Source organism: Nycticebus coucang, chromosome 14 (genome assembly GCF_027406575.1).
Source record: "Nycticebus coucang isolate mNycCou1 chromosome 14, mNycCou1.pri, whole genome shotgun sequence".
NCBI classification, from domain to species: Eukaryota; Metazoa; Chordata; class Mammalia; order Primates; family Lorisidae; genus Nycticebus; species Nycticebus coucang.
Genome location: NC_069793.1, coordinates 13,908,656 through 13,935,232, shown reverse-complemented (window position 1 = coordinate 13,935,232; position 26,577 = coordinate 13,908,656). Strand labels below are relative to the sequence as shown.

Sequence of the window (26,577 nt, the reverse complement as noted above, 5' to 3'; positions counted from 1 at the left end):
ACTCGGTGGAAATTAACTAGGGGGAGGGATGAGAGGAGAGGGGAATAAACCAACGTATTTGGTTAATACAAAAACTATGTGGGTGACAGGCATACCTTTAACATCTGGGACTCAAATATTACAAAACATGATCCATGTAGCCTAAAACCTTTAAACCTCCTTAAGATTTTGAAATGAAGAAAGAGAGCATGGATAAGATCCAACTGGCAGAATTCAATCTCTTTTCTTCTGCATTTGCACAAGAGCAACTGCCTTGCATGGAGAGATGGAAGCTGTAAGGACCCTGGTTTTATAGGATAAGCTCTGCCTCTCCCCTGCTAATTTTGAGGCTTCAGGGAAACACCCCTGCACTGAATGACTCAATATGGGAACTTCTTCATATTACTTTTAGAGAGGGAAACTGAGGCTCAGCATGGCTGAATTAGCAGGCATTAAGTCCAGAGTTGATTCACTCTAAAGTTACCACTTCTCCACATTGCACTTCATCTATCATTCTCAGAAAAGAAACAGGAGTTCATTGTGAATATATTTGGAGTCCCAGCTCCTCTGTGTAAAACAACTCACAACCGGGAATGTGAATTCTCCAGGCTCTTGTCTTCGGCATCTTATTCCTAAGTTAGTCAAAAGCTTCACTGTGGAGGGGAGAAGAGACGCAATAGCCAGAGGTGCAGGGACTGCAGAAGCTCACGTGGAGGTACAGGGACAAACAGCTGTGTGTTCCTTTGTCACTGAACGAGCACAGTGCAAGTTTGCATTTATTTCCTCTGTCCTCTCTAGGAATCCTGCCTCTCCTTTTAGAGCATCAGTTGGCAACCTTTTCTCCTTGGGTTGAAGTCATTTTAATCATTTATTGCTTCTTCTCCAAGGCCAAGTTTCACTGGGATTGTTCTGTAACTATTAAGGGAGTGGAGCCCCTAACCCCAATGGAATTCATATCTCCCAAATGCTGACTGCACCAAGGAAGCAGAGTCCTCCTTGCACCTCAATCGTAGAAGGCTGACCCCTCCTCGTCTGCCTCCTTCAGCCCTCACACTCCCTCAGCCGGGCAAAAGATCAGGTTTCTCTTTTTTTTTTTTTTACTTTTGCAGTTTTTGGCCGGGGGCTGGGTTTGAACCCACCACCCCTGGCATATGGGGCCGGAGCCCTACTCCGTTGAGCTACAGGTGCCACCCCAAAAGACCATGTTTGAAAGGCATGCATGTTTGACTAGTCTCTTTTTTAAATTTATTTATTATTAAATCATAGCTGTGTACATTAATGTAATCATGGGGCACTATACACTGGTTTTATAGACCATTTGACATATTTTCATCATACTGGTTAACATAGCCTTGCTGGCATTTTCTTAGTTATTGTGTTAAGACATTTATCTTCTACATTTAGTAAGTTTCATATGTACCCTTGTCAGATGCACCATAGGTGTGGTCCCACAAGTTTGACTAGTCTCTTAAACCCAGTTGCTGCCCCAGTTGTAAAAAGTCTGTGTTGTATGAGGTAATCAGAGATGTTTCTTGAACTTCTTTTACTCTGAGGTCAGTATTTTTGCAGTGTTATATGTGATGACAGGCATAAGCCTTCTCTCATACTTCAGGGTCAGATACAAGGGGCAAGGTTCAGAAGCACCTTCATGAGTCTTAGCCTTCTAAGTGTTTTTCTCTGGGGTTCTGGCTGAAGGGCTGGCTGTGATGACAGGGGGAGCACAGCATAGGGAGTTGACATATTGTGCGACCTTGAGCAAATTATTCACCTCCCCTTGCCTCCATTTATGTGTCAATAAAGGGCAATGAATAATAGCACTTCCTTCATAGGGATGTGAATGATAATTAGAGGCTCTTCCTTTGTCTGCCACAGCTGAGACAGTCATGGGTCCTTTCTTACCTAAGAAAGGCCTGTGCTTAATTGGAATTCTGCCTATCCAATTGCCCTCCCTCCTCAGATCCCTAAATAATTTCAGAACATGTATGATCTTATAGTTTGTCCAGCCTTGTCTTATCATTAGGGTGGTAGCAATGATTTTCCAGCTTTATAAGTCCTAAATACTAGCAGAACTGAGATGGCCTTTTTTTCCTTAGATACATATAGTTATAATTGCTTAGACAAGTTCCTGGCACACGGTGAGCACTTTGAAATGTTGTATTAAGTAAATAGTGATGTAGTACAGTGCCTCTTGCATTTAAAAATATGTGCATAAAATATTTAGTAGAATAATATTTTTCTCTAAGGTTCTAGGTCTAGTCCCTTTCCATAAAGCTCATACTTGTAAGACAAAGGAGACAAAATTTCTTTCAGAATTCTCATGGTGTTCTACTGCAGAAATGTATGTACGCCTCTCCTGTGAAAAAGAGAAAAGAGTCTTATTCCTTCTCTTAATTTCCCAAATCTCACAAACTCGATTTGGACCTTTCAGAATAGTTTGTCCTATCTACCTGTCCATACATACTTACATCACAGTGTTGGATGAAGCTTGCTTTTTTAGAGAGGATTGACTACTTTGGGAAAACTATGAAAATATAACCAGACAAGCTGGGCATGGTGACGCATACCTGGAGCCCCAGCTACTCAGGGGACTGAGACAGGAGCATCACACGAACCCAGGAGTTTCAGACTAGCCAGGCCAACATAGTCAGACCTTGTCTCTAAAAATAAAAAAATAAACATATAGTCAAATACTAGCATATGCCTTTATAATAGATAAAAAGAATTGGAACAAATACATGAGCTCCCCCTGCCTATCAAGATGATCCTTATGGAAAAGGAACAAATTGTTCCCAAACCAGAAGAACAGGCAGCACAGAAGAAAAGGATATCCCAGAAGAAACCGAAGAAACAAAAACGTATGGCACTGGAATAGATGCAACATAAAATAAATGCAAATAACAATACAAAAAAGAATTGAAACAAATAATCTGTTTCTTATCAAGAGCTGATTTTAAAGTGTAAGAAAAATATTCGTATTGTATTAGCCAGTAATCCAGGTGGAGGTTAAAAGGCAAGAGAAATGTACACCAAGCTCACTTACCTTAACATTTTCAAAATTACTTCCCTCCTGTGCTGGAAAGAATTGCAAATTGTGAAAGTCTAGAATACGTGTCTAATCTATACTGTCTAGAAGACTTGTGGAAGGAAATGACCGCAGTGTAATATTAGAAACTTATTCCTTGATGCTTTCCAGGCTGCTGGTGTGAAAGCAGGGCTCATTCTCTCTTGTCCTGGTGAGGCCAGTCCTATATGTCTTCGAGTGGAGCTTTCTCAGCATCCCTGTTTCTCATCTTCATGGCAAACAACCTCAGCCTTATCTCTGTAGCAGACATTACAGCATAGAGTGTTCTCCACCTGTTCACCTAATGCCTGTACAAGATCACACCTGAAGACAAATAATTTTTTTGTTTGCTTTCACTGGCCTTGAATTTTAGATGAGACCTTGCACTTTGGACTTTAGAGTTGGTGCTGAAAGAAGTCAGGACTTTTGAGGACTATTGGGATGGAATGTTAGAAGAACATGAGATTTGGGGTTGAGTAGGGATAAAATGCTCTGGTTCACATATAGTTTGTTTGTCCCTTCCCAATCTCCTGCTGAAACTTAATCCCTAATGTTGGAGGCAGCTCCTGAGAGGAGGTTCTGGGATGTGGAGGCAGACCCCTAGTGAATGGCTGGGTGCAGACCTTGCAGTGATGAGTTCTCCCAAGAACTGATTTTTGAAAAGAGCTTGTTACTCTTCTACCACAAGATGGCCCTGGCCTGCTAACCAGCATCACACTCTTGGCCTTTTTAGCCTCCAGAACCATAAGCCAAATAAACTCTGTCTTTTATAAATTACCTAGTTTAGAAAATGATTTGAAACACTACCCACAGTGATCTACATATTCAATATAATTCAAATCAAACTCCCAATGGCACTTTTTTTTTTTTTTTTTTTACAGAAATAGAAAAAGGAAAGTCCTAAAATGTATATAGAACCCTATTCTGGATAGCAATATGTTCAGTTTTCCTGCTGTTTATCTGACAAGGTTCTTAGATCTTCGTATATAGACTTAAATAAGGACAAATATGACTGGAGGGAAGAATGAATGACACCGCTAGAATAGTAGGTTGCATTTACTCTTTATTGATTACAGATGTCTTTCTTTTTTTTTCATTTTAGGTGCTTTTATTCATAATTCATTACTCAGGAGACCCTTGTTCTCTTGGAAACAACATATATGGTAACTTAAGTATTTTTAAAATATTTTTTCTTTATTAAATCATGACTGTCTTACTAGAAATACGCATTAGAAAAAGATTGCAGGCCTCCAGAAAAGTTGCAAGAATTATACAATGAGAGCTTGTTCACTCTCCACTGAGATTTTTCAATTACTTACATTTGGACACATTTGTTTTCTATATAATCACATGTATAATTATTTTTATATTTTTGCTAAATCCTCTAGAAGAAATACAAATTACTACCTTTTTCCCTTAAGTGTTTTATTCTGTATCTTCTAAATATAGGACATTCTTTTAAATAACTATAATACCATGATTAAATTCGGAAAATTTAAGGTTGAATCAATATGTTAACAAATATGCAGTCCATATTCAAACTGTACAAACCTAAGGAAGAATACAAGATTTCTTTAGTTGTCAAGGCCTTTTGATTTAAATGTATACAACTTATGATCCCATCAAGCTCAAGGTCTACAGATAGAAAAGCTTAGAGATGATGATGATGACAAATATACAGATAGACATTTATGTATCTGAGGAGTCTAAAATGCAATCAGATGTATACCTTGTAAATGGAGTAACAGAATCCACAAGCAGATTAAGTAAAGAAGTTTAATGAATCTTTGGAGAATGCATGGGGAAGTAGCTAACCCCAGTGGTTGTGGTTTGCACTGGAAAATCTACTAACCTATAACATACAGAAGAAGGACACTTCTCTTCTTTCCTCCCTATGTCTTTACCCCTCTAGTGTTTCTTGCATAAGAGTGGACAAGAGCATCCCCACAAAGCCGTATTTATAGCCTGACAGTAATACGGAAGAATAAATGGATGTTGACCGTACATCTACAGAGAGAATAGCATAGAGAAAATGAAATTCATTATGGTGAGATTGTGCTATATATTCATAATTAGAGAAAAAAAAAGATTCAGTAAAATTGAACAAGAAAAAACTGTGACTTCTTTTCAAATGAACATTATCAACATTTTTGTTTGTTTTTGAGACAGAGTCTGACTTTGTCACCCTTGGTAGAGTGCCATGACATCATAGTTCACAGCAACCTCCAACTCTTGGGCTCAAGCGATTCTCTTGCCTTAGCCTCCCGAGTAGGTGGGACTACAGGCGCCCACCAGCTATTTTTAGAGACTGGGGTCTTGCTCTGGCTCAGGCTGGTCTTGAACCTGTGAGCTCAGGCAATCCAACCACCTCAGCCTCCCAAGTACTAGGATTACAGGTGTGAGCCACCGCGCCTGGCCTTATCAACATTATTTTAATAGCCTTTTTAAAGTTAAGTAATCTATGAATACGAATCCATCTTCTCCTTACTGCTAGGGAAGTAGGAGGCAGTCTCTTAGTTTTATTAATGTCATGAAATCGTATCTTCATACCTGGTATCATGAAGTGACTTTTCCTCTATCTGTATGTCATGAGGTCTCTTATATTAGTGACATGGTGTCTTGCCTCCCTCACGGACCATAAGGAAGTCCTGGTGTTGGGGTCTTAGCTAGTAGTCACACACAGAGGGAGCCAAAAAATGCATACACATTTTAAGAAAGGAAAAAACTATTAAAATTATAATAATCACTATGTACCAATAATAAAAGATGAATACAAGTCATATACAGCACCTTTGGTAATCACAGAAGTTAAACAAGACTTGAGTATTACGAATTTAATGCAGTTTCTTCCTTTCTTAAAATGTGTATATTTTTTGACACCCTCTGCATGAGGGCCTGACGTTCTGATGTGTGCAGCTAATGGGTTGTGATAACTCACAAATCTGGCCCCTGAATGAGCTCTTCTCCTCTCCCCTCTTGCAATGCCGTTATAATAAGAAATAAAATTTGGAGTCTGCTGTCTTGTTTTGTCTCCCCACAACAATATCTATAGATATCTGGACCCAGTTGAACAGTAAGTATAAATAAAATGCAAGGAACACAGTCTTTTCGATTATTGCAGCAGCCACCATAAAAGAGAAAGTGGGAGAGGAAGGAAGGAAGAGAGAGGGCGGTGGGAAGGGAAATTCAATCCCCAGTTCAGATTTCGAGAATTACTAAGGGTTAAGAGAAGACTAGAACCACTCATCCTCTCTCACTGTGGACCAGCTCAAATGTGTGATAATAATATGAAGATTATAGGATCAGTCTCAGTTCAGTGGCCCATTGATGGCTTAAAAGTGGCTGGAGGTAAGAAATTTAGCAATTATGCCAGGGGTGATTTGTGGAAGCGAAGGATGTGGCCCTGTGGAGCCACAGAGGACAGTAAGGGAGGCACCACCCTAGATAAATGATATTTCATATTAGAATTTTAAATAACCCCGATGAATGTCCTTCCCAGGCAGAATTCAGAAGCCTGTGCTTTTTCATTATTATACACAGTGTCTGGAAGTATTCTTTGCCTTATTAAAAACCACTTCTATATGCCATATTCAGCATATTTCATAAGAATCATGGGAAGGTGTTTCCCTAGTGTTGGCCTGCTGGGTCATGCAATGAAAGAATTTCAGTGGGTGTCCCTATTTCCACACCAGCCAGTAGGAGTGTGCACTTCCTTTTGCTGTCACGGGCATTTCTGACTCACAGGTCACAGAACATGGACATGTAGTAGACGCTAGATTAGTACAAGATTATTCTGAATCTGGTCTGCAAATTACAATCTGAGTATCTCACAGCTTACCGGGAACTTGCTCACCCTTTCTTTCACCCTCTCCCCCGAGACACAGTAGGCAGTCACAATCCTCAGTCCATATTATACCTGTACTCATGTTTAATAAACAGACATTTGTAACTGACATTGTTGGAATGTTCAATATGTGTCAGCCACCGTGCGTTTTTACACTGGCCTTTTCTCACTCATTTGATCCTTTCAACAAACAATACTTCGTTGTATAGTTGAGGAAACTATGGGCACAGAGATGATAATCATTTGCCCAACTTTCTAGTTGATTAAACTCACATCTGGGACTTGTCATCTGAGGAGTCCCAATCCACATCGGTTCCTAAATGCCACTGCCCCACCCTTCAGGGTTTGTGTATTACTGACCTGTTGTATGAATAGGTGATCAGCTGCTAGAATGTAAGCCTCGCAGAGATCTGTGTTTTGCTCAGTATTTCTTCAGTGCTTAGATCAGTGCCTGACACACACTAAGTAATCAGTTACTGTCCATGGGGAACTTATAATGTTCCCGACACAAAGGAAAGATAAAAAAGAATTTAAAAAGAGGCGAAAGTCATCCTACCTACAAAATAATGTCACATCCTGGAAAAACAGGCAAAATTTGCCCCTGGGCAATAATTAACATGTGGAAACAAGGAAATCGTTGAGAATTGGATACGTCTGTTTGGTGCTGCCAGCACTGACAAAGGGCATAAGAACTTCACCTTAATAAGCAGGACAGCCGAGATTGGGCGCGTTCAGGGTGGTAAAAATAGATCTGCCGTTCAATCCTATAATTCCTCTGCTGGGTATATACCCAGAAGACAAAAAAATCACATTATAACAAAGATATTTGTACCAGAATGTTTATTGCAGCCCAGTTCACAATTGCTAACTCATGGAAACAGCCCAGGTGCCCATCGATCCACGAATGGATCAACAAACTGTGGTACATGTACACCATGGAATATTATGCAGCTTTAAAGAAAGATGGAGACTTTACCTTTTTCATGTTTACATGGATGGAGCTGGAACATATTCTTCTTAGTAAAGTATCTCAAGAATGGAAGAAAATGTATCCAATATACTCAGCCCTACTATGAAACTAATTTATGGCTTTCACATGAAAGCTATAACCCAGTTATAACCTAAGAATATGGAGAAGGGGAAGAGGGAGGCGAGGGAGGGGGAAGGTTGGGCAGAGGGAGGGTGATAGTGGGATTACACCTGCGGTGCATCTTACAAGGGTACATGTGAAACTTAGTAAATGTAGAATATAAATGTCTTAACACAATAACTAAGAAAATGCCAGGAAAGCTATGTTAACCAGTGTGATGAAAATGTGTCGAATTGTTTATAAAACAAGTGTATGGTGCCCCATGATCACATTAATGTACACAGCTATGATCTAATACAAATAAAAAAATATATATATATAAAAGAAAAAAAATAAGCAGGACAATCTCATCTCATTTTGATGTCACCAACCACCTCTAGTCCCTGACATTTTCCTCGAGAAAACACATTTTTAAAAAGAAAAGAAGAAAAAAAGAAAAGAGACATCAGTGTTATAGTTAACAATAATTTACTGTATATTTTGAAATAGATAGAAGAGAAAAATTATAATGTTCCCAACACAAAGAAAAGGTAAGTGTTTGAAATGATACCTGATTTGATCATGACACATGCAGGCGGGTATCACACCATCACATGCACCTCAAAATAAGTAGAACTCTGATCCATCAGTTAGAAAACCCATCAGTGACACAGAGTACAGGCTGTGTACGTGTGCTGAATTTGTGTAGCTGAGTATTAGTCACTCCTGGTTTATCTTTCCATCTGTTCCTACCGTCCCCCTGCGCACCCTCTAACTGATGAAATTTCTATCTTTTATTTTTTATTTATTTATTTTTTTGTAGAGACAGAGTCTCACTGTACCACCCTCGGGTAGAGTGCCGTGGCGTCACACAGCTCACAGCAACCTCTAACTCTTGGGCTTACGTGATTCTCTTGCCTCAGCTTCCCGAGCAGCTGGGACTACAGGCGCCCGCCACAACGCCCGGCTATTTTTTTATTGCAGTTTGGCCGGGGCTGGGTTTGAACCCGCCACCCTCGGCATATGGGGCCGGCGCCCTACTCACTGAGCCACAGGCGCTGCCCTGAAATTTCTATCTTAACTTCTACAATCAGATGTAAAATTTCATTTTTGTGGGTTTACTATGGGGGTGGAAATCAACCTGCCTTTGAGAAGATAATGCTTTTCTCACTTTCTTGGGGCGGCACTGAGAAAAATGCTACCATCAGTTCATCTTTCCCTTAATAGCTGGCACTTATACTCAATATCATGTATTTGTGGGCCATATGTTAATGTGCTCATTCAATAGAAATCACAATATACCCATGAAAGAATCACTACAAAGAGATAAGACACACTTTGGCCACTAAATAAAGAGGTCATAGAAAAAAGAGTCATACCACCTCCAAAATGATGCCACATCCTGAAAAAACTGGCAAAATTTGCCCCTGGACAATAATTAGTACATGAGACAGGTGTTCTAAGAAAAAAACAAGGGCATCGTGCCGCGGAAGAAAAAATGTCACTGAGATCTAGGTGTGTGGGAAATTGAGCACAGCCAGAGGCCACATGTCAGGAAGATCTGACCGTGCAAGGTTTACTGTCCACACCTTCAGCTGCTTGCACAGCTCACCCTGCACAGGCCTATATTCGGGACTGGCTTCATAGAGGCACACAGTTCCACTGGTTCCAGTCACAGGGCATGAGGATATGATGCAGGGTGTGACTCATTTTATGTATGAATTTATTGTCTGTATGGTTATATGCGGGGAAGCCAAGGTTTTCCAGAACGTGGGCATAGTAATAGGTGACATAGGACATGAGCCCCTGGCCCCGGTACTCTGGCACGGTGCCTGCCATCCGCATCTCTCCAGTATGATCCATCAGGCCCCAGGACACAGGGGTCCCTTCAGGCCCCAGCAGACAGACAGTGCGGAAGGTCCGAATACAGCGCTCAATAAATCTATGGCTCCTCTCATTACCACCAAAATGCCAGAATTTATTCACCAAGGCAGCGTGGGTGAGCTCCAGAGATGAAAGTTTAAACACATCTTGGTTTCTGTTGATAAAGAGGAAAGACAAACCGCTCATAACACCACACATACTGCAAATTATTGTATTCGTTTTCCCCCAGATTGCCTTGAGAGGCCAACAGGAGCACTGGTAAGGGTATCGTTTCAGCAGCCAGGCTGCCTGAGTTCATAATCTGACTGTGTGATCTCAGGCATGTAACTTAGTATCTTTCTGCCTCCATTTCTTCTCATATAAAGTGAGGATATTATTAATAGCATCTCTATTAAAAGACAGATATGAATATTATAATAACTATTGAAATGCTGAGTATCTCAGCATGACGCAAATGATAAAGTCTTCATAAAAATTAGCTATTATTCTTCTCGATATTGTTGTGACTCTCCATGTAAGATAAGGCAGATAATATCATCCCCATTTTATAGATGAGAAAAATAGGTAAACGAAAAATGAGTAAGTGTCTCAAGGCACATGCTACCAGGCTATAAAACCAGTGCTTAAAGTAAGAGAATCTTAGAATGCTGGTCCTTGACCACTATGTTGAACAAATAGCAATTTATAGTGCGCATGACCACCATGACAGAGGACCGAGGTCTGGAAGCTCCTGCTATGGTGTAAAGGGGCTTCAGGAGGCATCCTCTAAAGAGTCCAGGATGTGGAACTGGAAGATCTGGACTCAAGACCTTGGCCACGCATGTGGTGATCAAGCCCCTTCATGATCGGAGCCGGCCTTCTGCCAAGAAATAGGCAGAATCTCTGTTGCCTTGTCTATCTTATATGTGGACAAGAGGTTCCTGTGATACTCTAGATGTGGACACTTATTTTGGTTGGATGTGTTTTACAATGTGGACAAAGGTGTAGAAGAGCACAGGGACCAGGAGATTGAGCATCTTTGTTTAACGATGCTCCTCTGCTCATCATTAGTTTTCAATTCTACTCAATATTAGCCCAAAAATGAATGCAGAGAACATTATAGTTTGTTTAAATTACTTTTTGTTGGACAACTTCTGCTCTGGGAATTCACTAAAGGCATATTTGTTAAGCGCCTACTGGATGCCAGGCACTGTTTTAGCTACTGAGGATTTATCAGTGAACAACACAGGATTCCTGCTCTCATGGGATTTGTAATGTTGTAGGGGAGGATTCAAACAACAAGTAAGTGGATAAACCCACAGATAAGCTGACCTTAGAGAATGGGAAGTGCGGTAAAGAAAATAAAAGCTGGGTTTTATAATGAAGGACTGTAGGAGAAAGTGGTTTTAGACAGAATGTTCTGAAAAGAACCATCAAAGGAAATGATGCTGGAGAGCATGGATGGCAAACAGGAAAACGACACGTGAAGACCAGAGGGATGAAGTTGTTAGGAAGATGGAAAGCATGGCCAGAAGGCCCGGGGTGTGTGTGAGTGTGTGAGAACCAAGAAGCAGAAAGCAGGCCAGAGCTGCTGGTGGAAGTGAACAGGAGGGATAGGATGAAGCTGAAGAGGTGATGGGTGCAGGTCTTGCAGGGCCTTCATGGCCCTTGAAGGAGTTTGGACTTTAATCAAGTTGAGCTGAGAAACATAGGTGGCTTATAAGCAGGAGGATGACATAATCTATGTCACATACTAACTGTGTCACCTGGGAAATGGATTTTATGGAGGAAAGAGTGAATGTGGAGAGAGAATTTGGGAGGTGATTTCAGTAGAGAAAGATAATAAGAGTAACTTTCTCCAAACTCACATTGGCTTGGGTTTGCCAGATCCAGGACGTAACTTCTTTGTCTCTGGCAGGAAAGGAACCAGTTTCTTTGCTGACTGAGGCATCATATAGAGAACACGCCGTGATCTCTTAACCCTGACGAATTTAGCAGATGCAAGACTTTGTATCACCTCATCCAGGCTGGACTGTGAGCCTAGATAGGCGTAAAGAAAGGAATAATGGTCCATTTAGAAGTACAAGAAGTTGCCCAATAGAAGTACGTAGAATTTAGTGTAGACAATTTTGCTCCAGGTTTTGCCACTGAGTATATTTTCTTAAGCAAAATAGAGATAATATTAGAAATACTTACTATATCACTGTGAAATCAAAGGAGAAGGGGTATTTTAAAATAGAAGCCAACCTTGACTGTTCACATATTCCATGCTCAGGAATTGCTCTGATACTTCATTTAAGGCTTACTTTGAACCTACCTTTTAGGGTCTTTTCCTATTTACATATTTATATATGAGGAAATGGAGTAATAATTAAGACACTTGCACATGTAACGGCAGAGAAAAGGTACCATTCTGGGTAGTCTGACTCCAGAGAACGTGCTCATAACTGCAGCTATTGTTGTCCTTGGGGACTTGGGAGGAACACAGTGACCTGTCACTGCTATCCCAGGAATGGAAGGCCAGGGAAGAAGCTCTGCTCTCATGACCAGTAGTCCTAAAAGACCCTGTGTATGTCTGCAAAGTGTTCCTGAGTCCTCAACTAATAAGAGATTTCATTACTCACAGTTCCTTATTACCAACCTCACAGTTTGCACTATCTGAATTCTGCTCCACTGAAGAGGTAGTGGCATCTGATACAAGAAATAAACATCAAGCTGAGAATCTGGAATTTGGTGATGGAAGAAAGGTTGGAGGGGAATGTGCTCCCCATAAAAAGTGACCCTATAAAGGAGAACTAGGTAGTCCCAGGAGGCAACACACATTCCAATCCCCTTACTTTGGATCTGCAAATGTTGTTTCCAGTTGATGACATCTGATGTGCCAAGGCATTCCTGACAGTTCTTGAGATCTTTAGAATAGATTAAGTAGGTGTTGGTGTAGTGATCAAAGTCATCTGTCATCTCCTGTTTGGTTGGACAACATGGAATAAATCAAATTGCTTATACCAAGTGACTGCAATATTTGTGTCTAGTATTTCCTTATATTATGCTATTTTACAAAGTTAAATATTGATTTTGATGTATTATAATTATTCCTGAATCATGTACATCATGAAACAGAGACTCAATTACTCAATTTATGTAAAAAAAAAAAAAAACCTTGAAGAACCAGATATTTATATGCTGCATTACAACTTCAAGTTATCCAAATATAGTATGCACTGGTTTAAAAAGTATTCTTCTATAATCCTGTAATCTTCAGGAGAAAAAAAAATATTATTGTCAAAGACAAGTTTCTGTTGCAAAACTAAATCTTACTTGCTTCAAAGACTTTCAGAACAAATGTATCATGAACATGACAATATTTAAATTTTCATTCACTCATGATGAAGCTATACAAAATGAAGTCAGGTGTTATCTTTAAAATGTAAATCACAATGCATTATTATTAAAAAAAAGGTAGCATTCCCAACAAATTCAAAGGACAAAATGTGTTCAAAACAGTCTCCTCAAAGTTAGTAAGGTGGAATTCTTTGAAGGTGAAGAAAGATCAAAAGAGAACTTTGATCTTTCAGCCAAGGTAGATGAGCTAGACAAACACAGATATGCACTCATGACTCAGCAATAATACAAGTAATCATCAGTGGTTTTAAGATCAGATTACAAAAGTCAATATTATTTCATTTCTAGATTGTAATAATTAACTCAAATGTCTTCATTTTTATGTTCTGTTCACTTTTTCAAAAATAAATGTTGTTGTGTATATTCAAGGTATACAACATGATGTTATGGGGTTCATCTTGATAGTAAAATTTTTACTATTGTGAAGTAAATTAAATATCCATTATCTCACATAGTGTCCTTTTGTTTTGTTTTGTTTTGTTTTTTTGTGACAAGAGCAGCTAAAATCTACTTATGTAGCCAGAATCCCGAATACAGTACAGTTCTGTGACATGTGGTCCTGATCTATCTATACACTCTCTCTCTAGACTAACCTATCCTGCACATCTGCTACTTTATACTTCTGACCTACATCTCCCTATTACCCACTTTTCCTACCTAGGTAACCATTATTTTATTCTCTATCTCTGTATATTTGACTGTTTTTTAAAAAAGATTCTATATACATATATTATTCGTGAGATAATGTAAATTTTTCTTTCTGTGTCTGCCTTATTTCAGTTAGAATAATTTTCTCCAGGTTCATCTATGTGGTGGCAAATGGCAGAGTTCCCTTTTCAAAAGTTGAATAAAAATATTCCATTATATACATACATCTTAGTTTCTTTATCCATTCGTCTGTTAAGCACTTAGGTTTTCTCCCTGCCATCTTTATCGTAAACAATTCTGCAATGAATATGGAGTACAAATACCTTTACACAATGGCGATTTCATTTCCATATTTACAACCAGAAGAGGGATTTCTGGATTATATGGTAGTTTTATTTTTTATTTCTTCGGAAACCTCCATACTGTTTTTCCTACTGGCTACGTTAATTTACATTCCTTCCAACAGTGTACAAGGATTTTCTTTTCTCCACAGTCTTGCTAACATTTATCTTTTGAGTTTTTGATAATAGCTACCTTAATGGGTATGAAGTGATATCTCACAGGAGTTTTAATTTGCATTTCCCTATGGGTCAGTTTCATGTCTTCTTTGGAGAAATTTCTATCCAGGTCCTTTGTCCATTTTTAAATTGAATTGTTTTACTCCTATTGAGTTGTTTACAAATTTCAGATGTTAACTAACCCCTTATCAGATATACTTTGCATATATTTTTCCCAATCCACAGGCTGCTGTTTCATTTTTATTATTGTTTTCTTTGCTGTGCAGAAGCTTTTAAATTTGGTGTGGTCCCATTTATTTATTTTTGCTTTGGAGCCTAAGCTTTTAGTGTGATGTCTCAAAAACATCATTGCCAAGGTGAATGTCTAAGAGCTTTTTCCCTATGTTCTTTCCTAGGAGTTTTACAGGGAGTTTCAGGGATTACATCGAAATCTTTTATCCATTCTGAGTTGATTTTAATAAGTGTCATAAGGTAAAAGTCTGACTTTATTTCTTTGCCTTTCAAAATTTAGTTCTTCTGGTATCATTTATTGAAGAGACTATCATTTCTCTATTGTGTTCTCTTGGTGATCTTGTCAGGAATTAGTTGACTATGTATGTCTGGATTTATTTCTGGGCTCTATTCTGTTCCACGGATCTATGTGTTTGCTTTTATCCTGTACTATATTCTTTTGAATACTATAGCTTTTTAATATCATTTTAAATCAGGAACGTGATGTCTCCAACATTATTATTCCTTCTTAGTATTGCTTTGGCTATTCTAAATTTTTTTTAGTTTCATACAAATTTTTGAATTGTTTTTCCTATTTCTGTGAATACATAGATTACTTTGAGTAGCATAGATTTTTTAACAATACACCTGTGTTAACAATATCAGCATTGAATATGTAGATTACTTTGGGTAGCATAGACATTTTAACAGTATTAGTTCTTTGTTTGTTTGTTTGTTTGTTTTTTTGCAGTTTTTGGCCGGGGCTTGAACCCACCACCTCTGGCATATGGGGCCTGCGCCCTACTCCTTTGAGCCACAGGTGCCGCCCCAGTATTAGTTCTTATCGTCAATAAACAACATTGATTGTGTTCTCTTAAATTTGGTTTATCAATTTTTTTTTTTTGTAGAGACAGAGTCTCACCATACCGCCCTCGGGTAGAGTGCCGTGGCGTCACACGGCTCACAGCAACCTCTAACTCTTGGGCTTACGCGATTCTCCTGCCTCGGCCTCCTGAGCAGCTGGGACTACAGTGGTTTATCAATTTTTAAAAAAGTTTTTAATGTTCAAATCTTTTACTTTCTTACTTAAATTTATTCCTAATTATTTAATTTTTTGATGCTATCGTAAATTGAACTGTTTTCTCGATTTCTTTTCAGCTAGATTATTCATAAATAAAAAATGAAGAAAGACCTGGAGTCTGAGCAGACCCTGCCTTTTATAAGCTCACTAATTTTATAAGCTCACTTGCCTTGTACCAGACCTTCCTTTCTCCTGTCAAGTTTGGGTGTTGTTTCCTGCCTTACCTTTGGAGTGATTGACAGTTGGGGTTATATAACAGATAATGTAACAGGTTATGTAACAAGTTGGTTACATAACAATCTCCCTTTCTACCCATGTAGACTCCCCAGAATCCTTCATGAAAGCTCCACTCATGAATGCTAATTAGATGGTAATAGTCCTAGGTCAGTCACAAGTAACTCCATACTATGTATAGTTCTACCAGGGAGCAGTTCTCATTGTAATTTGGTTCCTAACTACAGTTTGGTTCCCCAACTTTGCCCTTAGCCACTCCCTCGCCACCTGTTTACCCTCCTCCAGACGCAACAAAAGAAAAGTGCTGGGTCCTTTCCCCAGGCCCACTAACTATCTTGGTAGCTGCCTAGTCTAGTTTGTAACAATTTTGCTGAGAAATCTAGGCTAGCACAGTGTTTCTGTTGGGTGGAGAGGAAACTGTGTTTTTCCTTCAGTCATCTATGACTATAAATACAGATGATTTTTATGCCTTTCATTCTGATTTGTATGCCTTTCATTTCTTTTTTTATTGTTTGATTTCTCTTGCTAGTACTTTCAATACTATATTGGATATACAAGGTAAGAGTAGCCATTCTTGCCTTGTACCAGACCTTGGTGGAAAAACTGTCAGTGGTGACTCATGACTGTAGTTCTAGAACTTTGGGATGCTGAAGCAGGAGGACTGTTTGAACTCAGGAGCTCAAAACAAGCCTGGGTAACACAGTGAGACTCCAATCTCTACAAAAAGTAAAAATATAACTGGGGGTGTTGGCCTATGCCTGTAGTCTCAGCTACTCAAGAGGCTGAAGTGGAGAATCTCTAGAGACTTTCTTGATTAAAAACTCTCAACAGTTTCACTATAGAATTAATAAACTCTCAACAATTATTCTATACAATAACTACAGAATAAACTAGTCTATAAACTACAGAATAAATAAAGTTTCTCCATAAGGGCCTTGAATTGTAGCTAAATGTACCTTTATTTATAAAATATTCATTACAAAATTTTATAGAATATTTACAAAATATTCTCTGTGTTGGCCACCTCTTTGTAAAATTTTACCATGAATATTTTATAAATAAAGGCACATTTAACTAAAATTTCTCATTTTCCCTATGCTTTGCAACTTCACAGGCAACTTCTGGGACACACTGTATGTTTCCAAATACAAACATTGTAATTCATAACCCCTAAAATTCTTCATATTTACTTTCGTTTATTTTTTAGCGTTATTTTCTCTGCTTAGATTATACTCTTGCTCTTGCCACCCTGTAAAACCTATTTACCTTCAAAATCCAGTTTTAGTAAAAATTTCCACCAGGAGGGTTCTCTACTCCTCACCTCACATGTCCTGATATCTCTAGTTTTAATCATCTCTCTGCCAGTGCTGCTACTATACCTTAAAGCATAATCTTAAACAAACAGCGTGAATATTCTTTAACATAGAAGAATAACAAAACTGTAAATATTCTCATATGTTCTCGCACATTTTCACACCATGTTGTAAGTTACCTGCTTATCTGTGGTTTCCTCCGGCTGAGAGTTCTTGATCACAGAGGCTTGTTGACCATCGCTATGGTTAATTTCTGTTTCCCCGCGGTTTACCAAATCACCAGCACATGGTAAGCACACAGAAAATATGAATGTAGAGGCACATCTGGCAACTTACCTGCTTCTGAGGCCGGACAAGCACTGTATTAAAATCAGGCCACGTGTCCACCAGGGCCTTCAGATTAAATGGGTTTCCCTGGTTCATGTGGAAGACTGTTCCATAAACCTACAGAATTTCAACAAAGTGGGTGGGTCAGCACATTTCAAAGGGATGAAAAAATGCCTTATATTTGACCAGGACATATTTCTATGAAGTTAGGATAAATAACTGGTAGATCGTTTAACTTAAATGATGTTCAGGTTCTATTTTATTAATAAATGGAAATAAATTCAGGGGTCAAACCATGAGAACATTCTATAAATACAGTTAAATATATAAATAAAATGAATAAATTAAAAATTATCCACTCTCACATTGTAGAATTTGTTATATTTTTCCATTTTCTCCCATTTATTTATATATACACACAATTTTATAAACAGTAAGATTACATAATGTATTAGTTCAACATCTATTTGGTTTTTGAGACCTGAGTTTCACTCTGTTGCCCTGAGTAGAGTGCCAGGGCATCACAGCTCTCAGCAACCTCAAACTCTTGGACTCAAGTGATCCTCTTGCCTCAGTCTCCCAAATTAGGTAGGACTACAGGAGCCTGCCACAATTCCCTGGTAGTTTTTCTAATTTTAGTAGAGATGGGTCTAACTCTTGCTCAGTCTGGTCTTGAACTCCTGAGCTCAAAAAATCCACCTGCCTCAGCCTCCCAGAGTGCTAGGATTACAAGTATGAGCTGCTACATTTGGCTACAAACTCTGTTTTTCATATGTGCACTGTACTGTGGACATATTTCCATGGTGATTAACACACATTTACGTTGTTATATTTAATGAGTTCATAATGTCTGTATCATAAGAAAGGGCTTATATTTAATATATTCAACATTTCTACTTATTATTAGTCGTTTTAGTTTTCTCTGATCGTTCAGATTAAGTTAAATTTTTCAATGAACACGCTTTGCATGAATCTTTGCAAATCCCTGTTACTATGAGTTTAGAAAGAGAACTTCTGGGTCAAATTGACAATTATCATTTAAAGATCTTTTCCCCTTATGTATATACCCAAATTACTTTCTGGGAAGGTTAAATGAGGCCTTGCCTATTCCATAAGTAAAGTCAGAATACAGAATCAAGAGAGCAATCTTTGGTGACCAAAGTAGGGGAAATTATTTCATATTAAACAGTCTGTTTAAACGTTTCTACAAACATTTATTTAAACATGAGTGCCCCCCCCAGAAGAGCACTGATAAAGCTGAGAAAGAGAGGGACTCCAAAGTGTGGGTGGCCTTGCAGTTGTGGGCAGAGGAAACATAGCAGGTGCATAGCAACGTGATCCTTGGGACTTCAGTGCCCTGGAAACATGATGCCTCAGCAGATGGAGTGGAAAGACACCAAAGATCCAGGACCAATGGAATGATGAACATTTCAGTGACCAAAGACCACCCATCACCCTGTGCTACCAAACTCTTGCCTTGAAATATTTATGTGGAAGACTGAGGAGAAAGAGGCAAACTTTGAGTTTATGGAGTTTACATGAAATTATTAAATTTTCTTCCATTAGTTTGGGAAAAATAAAGAAGTGGTTTTTGTTTGTTTGTTTGTTTTTAACATTGGAATTTAGGATTGGTGCTATTCATATACACTAGCTAAAAAAATAAGAGGAATCATTCTACTTTCCTATGCCCATGGCAGAATCACTAAGCAAGAACATGGTGATGCAGGCTGCCGCTCCAGACGGAACGAGTTAGAGTTGGCTTGTCAGGAAGACTATTCCATGTACACTAGTCAGAGATAGAGAGTGGCTCTCATTCAGGTCACAGTACAAAAACTATCTGGGACTTTAACGAGTACCGAATGGGAATATCTACCAAACTGTTGGCTTTCTGGTACATTACTCATTTAGCAGGCAAGAACACTGAGACCGAGTTGTTTGACTTTTACAATGTTATGCAGTGACTGTTTGGGTCACAGATGTTTGACTACAGACTCTGTCCCTTAACAGCTGCCCTCCGTACATCAGTCAGAGCTACCAGGGCCTTGGGGTTACACTAAGCTCCTATGAGTTAGTCTAAATGCAACTACACCAGATTTTCCATCAATATGATCAGTGTAGGGCAGCGCCTGTGGCTCAGGGAGTAGGGCCCCAGGCCCATATGCCAAGAGTGGCGGGTTCAAGCTCGGCCCCAGCCAAGCTACAGCAACAACAACAAAAATAAATAAATAAATAATAAAAAAAATGATCAGTGTAATAATAAATAAATAATAAAAAAATGGTCAGTGTAATAAATATGCTAAACATATTACACTCATGTTGCCTTGAGTGTAATATAATTCATTAGCAGAAGAAAAGGTAAGCTGACAGGGGTCTAGACACGGGGTCATTTGGGGGGAGATGCTGTTATATGTGATACCAATTTTTAATCCTGAATTGCAATGGCTCATTGCTAGTTTTATAAATACAGTTGTTTTGTACTTTGCATATTGATTTTGAATACTACGATCTTGCTAAACTTAGTATATATAGATTTTTTTTTTATTTTTGTAGATTCCTTAGTTTTTTTTACATTAGACTGTCATGGGCCTCTGGTGTTAGATGTGTAAATTTCAGCATGTTTTTATGTCTTCTTGGTGAAGTGACATCTTTATCATAACACAAAGGCACTCTATCCTGGTAACCTTCTAGTCCTTTTGCAACATATACTGTTGTGGAAAAAAATCTTCCATGTATAAGAACATGGATCCATTTCTAAGACAGAATTTCTGTCTCACCCAAAATAATACCTAATCCTTTGGGGTTTGATAAAATAATAATTGATTTATTAATAATGTCAGAGAAGAATCATGGCGTTAATCATTTATTAGGCACATAATTATTTAGAAATAAGAAATTAAATATCAATGTGTTAGTTTTAGTCAATGTTACAACTTTGGGAAAACTTCTAGTATTATAGAACCCAATACTCGGAAGGGTACAAAGAAATATTTTTGCATCATCACACAGCAAAGAACATACCATTGGCACTTACTATTGATGTTATCTTGGTCAGGATATATAACTGAGCCTCCATTTCCTTATCAGTTACATGGATAATACAGCTGCCCTGCATCCAGGTGACATTACTAAATGAGATGCTTCACAAGTGAGTGCCTAGCATACTCACTTTATTTTGGGGGAAAAATAATTTTTACTGATAATAAATTGTGAAATCTCACAGTTTATTCTAGGAAAAAATAAATGTTCAGTGAATGCTTCTTTTCTTTCCCAGTTCCTTCATAGGCAGTTGCCAGTACTTTTTTCTCTGAGAATGTTCCTTCCTCACCTTTAAGGACTCAGGGAGACCATTCCTCAAGGATTTCTCTAGTAGGTGCAGCATCTTTGGTTTCTGCAAACAGAACATCTCAGCAGGTAGCTTAGCCTACAGAGAGAAATACAAGTAATGAGAAGAGCTGGAAAATATACAGACGCAATTGTCAGTTCTTGCTGGTGGCCTGGGCTCCATCATCACAGTTCCATGGGTTCCACTTTATTAAACTTCTCATTAATACCAAGAAAGAATAAACTAACTCTTTCTAGAGTCAATCTCTTAGACTGGTGGAAAGTACAGATGCCTCTTTCTGAAGTTATTTTTAATACCACTTTTTCAACTTTTAAAAATTTTATGGATTGTTTGGTTTTCATTTTTATACCACTCAGAATTCCAATAATTAAGAATTCATTTAAATTAACAAATCTATTGTCTATGGAAGAGTCAGCAACTTTTGTGATTAGATTTCCATCCCTGACAAACCTGACTCTGTCACTTAGAAGCTGTGTGATATTGAGCTGGTTATTTCCTCAGTGACTTTGTTTCCTCATTTATAAATGGCTATGACTATGGTACCTGTTCCATAGGATACCTGAGAAAATTAAATAATCAATACACGTAAAGTGCCTGGAAGAGTGTCTGGGACATAGTTAGCATTCAACTGAGAATTATGACTATTATCACTCTTTTGTCATTAGCAGAAGCAACAGTCAAGTCTCACTGCCATCTGAAAAAGTTCATTGAGTGACTTTTCTTATACACAACAATTTGGTATAGATTTGAAACAAGGTGAAAAGGATTAAATAGGAGTATCTTGTGTAATATGGCAGATGGTAAGTTAGCTAAGTCGCAAGTCTTTTTTTTTTTAACTTCCAGCTCACTTTATGTAATTACTTTACAAAACATGTCAATTGTATCACATTATAAATGCATTAAGACAAATTACAACTTCAAAAACTTTAGAATTTTATGAATCTCTTAGTAAAAATTATTCTGCAACTTAAAAATCTTTATATGGATAATTCTGAAGCAATATAGTTAATGACTTTTTTTATTAATATTAAATCATAGCTGTGTACATTAATGCGATCATGGGGCACCATACATTGGTTTTATAAACAGTTTGACACATTTTCATCACACTGGTTAATTTAGCCTTCCTGGCATTTTCTTAGTTATTGTGTTAAGACAATTATATTCTACATTTACTAAGTTTCACATGTACCCTTGTAAGATGCACTACTAAGTTTCACATGTACCCTTGTAAGATGCACCACAGGTGTAATCCCACCTATCACTCTCCCTCCGCCCATCCTCCCCTCTCCCTAAGTTTCAAGTCTTTAGTTGAGTGCTTAGCTTGAGTGGTACTTAAAATGTCAATCACTTAAGTAACTGCTTGTTGGGCCTTCTCGCATGGGCAAGGCCTACTTGAGGCCTAGAGGAACTTCTTAAGCCTTAGTCGAGTTGGTGCTATCTGCGCACTTCCGCATAGGAGTGACTCGGCAAGACCCGACCTGAAACGGCCTGTGCCTGAATACAGGTGATGGGGTTAGATTTTATTGGCTTGAAGCCCATCACCCCATTTTCCGTACCCCCTCCTTCCTGCTCCCACCTCTTGCCCCCTAGCCGAAGTGTATAAAAATTGCAGCATGTTACAATAAAGTTGAGTTCCTGCTTGGACAGACTCCTGGCTCCGTGTGTCCCTGTTCCAGCCGCCCACACTCGCCATCCTGCTTAGCCCCTGGGACGAGATCGGGCTGGCCCCAATCTTCCCTCAACTGTGACTGCCAGAGGACCCGGCAACTGCTACCATAATTATGTAAATAAAGCACATCTATTTCTACTAGTTCCCCTTTTAAAAGTATGTAGTGCAGTATTTCTGAACTTCACTATATGTTAGAACAATCTGAGAATTAAAATAAAAACATATGTATGTGTATCTGTGTGTGTGTCTGTATGTATATTCTTTAACCCTGCTCATAATTTTTTATTTAGATCTTTAAAAAGTATGAAGTCTACAAATCAATATTTTAAAAAGCTCTCTGGATTCTTTGTGTTATTACTATTTTCTTGAGTTATATTTACGTCCAGTAAAATTCTTCAGTTTTAAGTAGATAATTTTATGAGTTTTGATAAATTATAAATCAAATATATATTTCACAAATACATATTTTTGTAACTGACATCGTAATTACACTTACAGACCATTTTCAATCCTCCTGAAAAGTTCACTTGTGTCCTTCTGCAATCAATCCCCTCTCTTGACTCTGAGCCCTAAGCAATCACTAATACACTAATTTTTTCTTGATATTTTGCAATATTTCTCACCCTATACTTGTCCTTTGACACAATATCAAATAAATGAAATTATTTAGTGTGTAACAGTTGGGGAGTGGTTTCTTTCTTTCAGAAAATCCAAGCAGTGGTGTTTTTCAATGATTCATTCCTTTTTATTTCTGAATAGTGTTTATTGCATGGATATGTCAGAGTTTGTCTATCCATTAATCTATTGAAGGGTTGTTTCTAATTTTTCATAATTATGAATATAGTTCCTATAAACATTCATGAACAATTCTTTGTATGTATAGATATTTTTATTTCTCTTGGAATGCATTTCTAAGGTGATATGGAAAGTGTATGTTTGACATCATAAGAAACTGCCTCACTGTTTTCCAGAATAGGAGAGCTAGTTTTCATACTCATTGTAGTGTATGAGAGCTCCCTTTGCATCACAATTGTTTCCAAGAGAGTTATTCAGTCATACTCAGGAATCACTGATGCAGCAGGCAAAATCCTCAACAATATCCTTCTAATCATTGTGAAAGGAAGATTCGAAGGTCTAATTCTCAAGGCAGACCAAAAAATTAAGGCTAAAGGATTTTCAGTGAATGCACTTCTTTGAGGAATTGACAATGTTGACCTTCACCCAAGGCCTGCAATTCTGATTAGCAACAATGTTTGGTTAAAAAAGATCCTTTCACCCACTCTGTGTGTTCTGGAAATAGCTTACCGCAAGGACCCATATTTCCCCGTCTGACTTAGATTGGACTCACAGATGTCCTCCTTGTTTACTGATGACAAGGCTAAACTCAGACCCCAGAAACTCCTCATCTTTGCCCCATAAATGATTAACTGAACTGCTCATCTCCACTGACAAATGACAAGAAAATGCTTGTTAACCAAACTTTGGCCAATTTTCTCTCTTTCCCTCATGCTGAGTCAGCATACAACCCCTCCTTAACAGCCTCCACCAAGAACAGGCTGAATTTGGGTAAAATATTTATCCTACTTCTCCACACTAGATTCTCCCTATGCCTGTTCCTTTCCCCCTCTTAAATGATTAACTTCAGAGCAAAGTGCTTATTGGACAACTTGACCAAATTTTAGTTAAGATTCCTTCCTCCTGACTTTGACCCACCCTCAACCTGAGCCAACACTGGTGTACAGAAAAACTCCCTATCAAAAAAAAAAAAAAAGCCTTGCATAGACTGTGTTTATTCTTCCCGATTAGAAAAAAAAAAAGAGACCTTTTATTCCTGACCTTTTAATTGTTTGTGGATCTCATGATCTGATGTTTGCTCTATTGCAATACTTATTCTTCATCTTGTTCCCTTCAATAAAATTTCTCTTTACCTGAGTTTGAAGTTGTTTTTTTTATTGCTGTGGTGTCACACAGCTCACAGCAACCTCCAACTCCTGGGCTCAGGAGATTCTCTTGCCTCAGCCTCCCCAGCAGCTGGGACTACAGATGCCGGCCACAAGGCTGGGCTATTTTTTTGTTGCAATTTGGTGGGGGCCAGGTTCTGGGGCTGGCGTCCACCCACTGAGCCACAGGCACTGCCCTATCTGTTACAGTTTTAAATTAACAATTCATCCCTTCAAAATATACTTACTCCCTTTGTGACTTATGCAGGGAATTTAATTTCTCTGGATGTCAGTTATCAAAGAAAAAAACTGTCCACCTTTGAATGTTATCAGAAGATTGTACGAGGAAATGTTTGCGTATACTATGTTGTACACATTGGGTTAAATAAATGTCACTTGAACCAACACACTTCTTTCTGGAGGCTATTACATTTTTTGTCATCCATTAACAAATGGCAAGCTTCCAAGCGTCTCCTTATTTAACAATTCAAAAGGAAACCTGGCGTTATCCCATCAAGAATGTCTCACAAATTTGAATAGAAAAAATAAAATGTCACAATTTGAAAAATAAAAAAAAAGAATGTCTCACAGATCTAGAACATTTCTCTATGCACAGTAGATGCCTGATAATAAGTTTTTCAAGTGGAAGAACTTCATTTTCCCTGAGTATAATTTTCAGCATGAATAAGCTCAGAAATTCTTATCCACATCTAACGGAATATTTCGATTCATTCTACTCCCACGGGGAAGTAAAAGGAGTTAAGGGATCCCAGGGTAACAATTCTGTTTTGTTCTCACCTGAGAGGCAGTCTTCTCATTCAGTTTCTGCAGATTCTTCTCATTCAATCTCAAAGACAAGAAAAGAAGCAGCAGATTATTCCAGAAGATAAAATATACTCTTTGAGTATGATGATCTTAAAGGATCTGCTTTGAGACTGGCGAGCTCAAGTTTTTCACAGAACACAGGTACTAAGCTGTGCCAACTTTGGGTGACTGGCTATGAGATCAAGCCCCTCCCTCCATGTGCTATGTTCAGAGATGTGGCTCTGTAACATTTCTAGGTTGGCAGTATCCATTCTGTAGCTCTCAGTCCAGAAAGCGGCACTGCTTTGGACTCCCAAAGGTTCTCCCTTTAGTCAGCAACTTTTACTTGTGAAATCAAGCTGGCCAACAGCTGGGATGTGGATGAGTCTTTACAGGCAATACCCATTTTCTGCCCACTGCTTCACAAGAACCTGTGCAGATCGAAAGCCTAGTATTGTGTAGATTTGAGGTTTAAAATTTATTGTTCTCTTAACTATTGGTAGAGAAAAGTTCTATCGAGAGAGACTTAAAGGGTTTCAGATTTTTCCCTTTTATTTTATTAATATTCTAAGAATTCTTTGTCTGTAATAGATTATGGCAGACAAGAGCTTTTGCTTAGATGGATGCATTGTATAATGCTCAAGTCAGCGCTTTCAGTATATCCATCACCAGGACTGCACACCTTGTCCCCAATAGATAGATTTGTATTCCTCACACTCTTCCCATCTTCCTCACGTTTAAATTTTAATTTACATTATACCACTTTAGGACCACATACAGAGGGTGCCAAAAATAATCTGTACACAATTTAAGAAAGGAAAGACCTGTGTTAAAATTATAATACTCAACTCATGAATGACTTCTGTAATTATACACATACAAGATACAATATACAAAATAACAAATGCCATCGGTATAAATTGAGTATTACAATTTTAATGCATTTTTTCCTTTCTTAAAATGTGCATACATTTACTTGGCACCCTTTATATATGTATACACATAAATTATTGTTTATTTATTTATTTTAGAGACAGAGTCTCACTTTGTTGCCCTCAGTAGAGTGCTGTGGCATCACAGCTCACAGCAACCTCCAGCTCTTGGGCACGGGAGATTCTTTTGCCTCAGCCTCCCAAGTAGCTGGGACTACAGGCGCCCGCCACAATGCCTGGCTATTTTTTTCGTTGCAGTTTGGCCAGGGCTGTGTTTGAACCAGCCACCCTCAGTATATGGTGCCGGCTCCCTACTCATTGAGCCACAGGCGCCCTA

The 26,577-nt window shown here is 38.4% G+C and overlaps 2 protein-coding genes across 3 annotated transcripts in view; one reads left to right on the top strand and one right to left on the bottom strand.

The window, feature by feature from the left end:
- LOC128564610 (glycine N-acyltransferase-like protein 1) overlaps positions 1 to 26,577 on the top strand; it is a 198,623-nt gene that overhangs the window by 45,742 nt on the left and 126,304 nt on the right. The gene's annotated exons all lie outside the window — the stretch shown is intronic.
- LOC128564614 (glycine N-phenylacetyltransferase-like) lies at positions 7,696 to 25,572 on the bottom strand. 2 transcript variants are annotated; one of them, XM_053560100.1, is made up of 6 exons: positions 25,303 to 25,572; positions 20,875 to 20,970; positions 17,559 to 17,666; positions 12,654 to 12,780; positions 11,685 to 11,856; positions 7,696 to 9,991 (listed from the first exon to the last, which is right to left on the bottom strand). In XM_053560100.1, exons 2-6 carry the CDS (start codon positions 20,950 to 20,952, stop codon positions 9,595 to 9,597), a joined length of 882 nt encoding a protein of 293 aa, XP_053416075.1. In that variant the 5' UTR covers positions 20,953 to 20,970; positions 25,303 to 25,572; the 3' UTR covers positions 7,696 to 9,594. The 2 variants fall into 2 exon arrangements, with proteins under 2 accessions (XP_053416075.1, XP_053416076.1); XM_053560101.1 differs by lacking the exon at positions 25,303 to 25,572 and adding an exon at positions 23,870 to 23,938.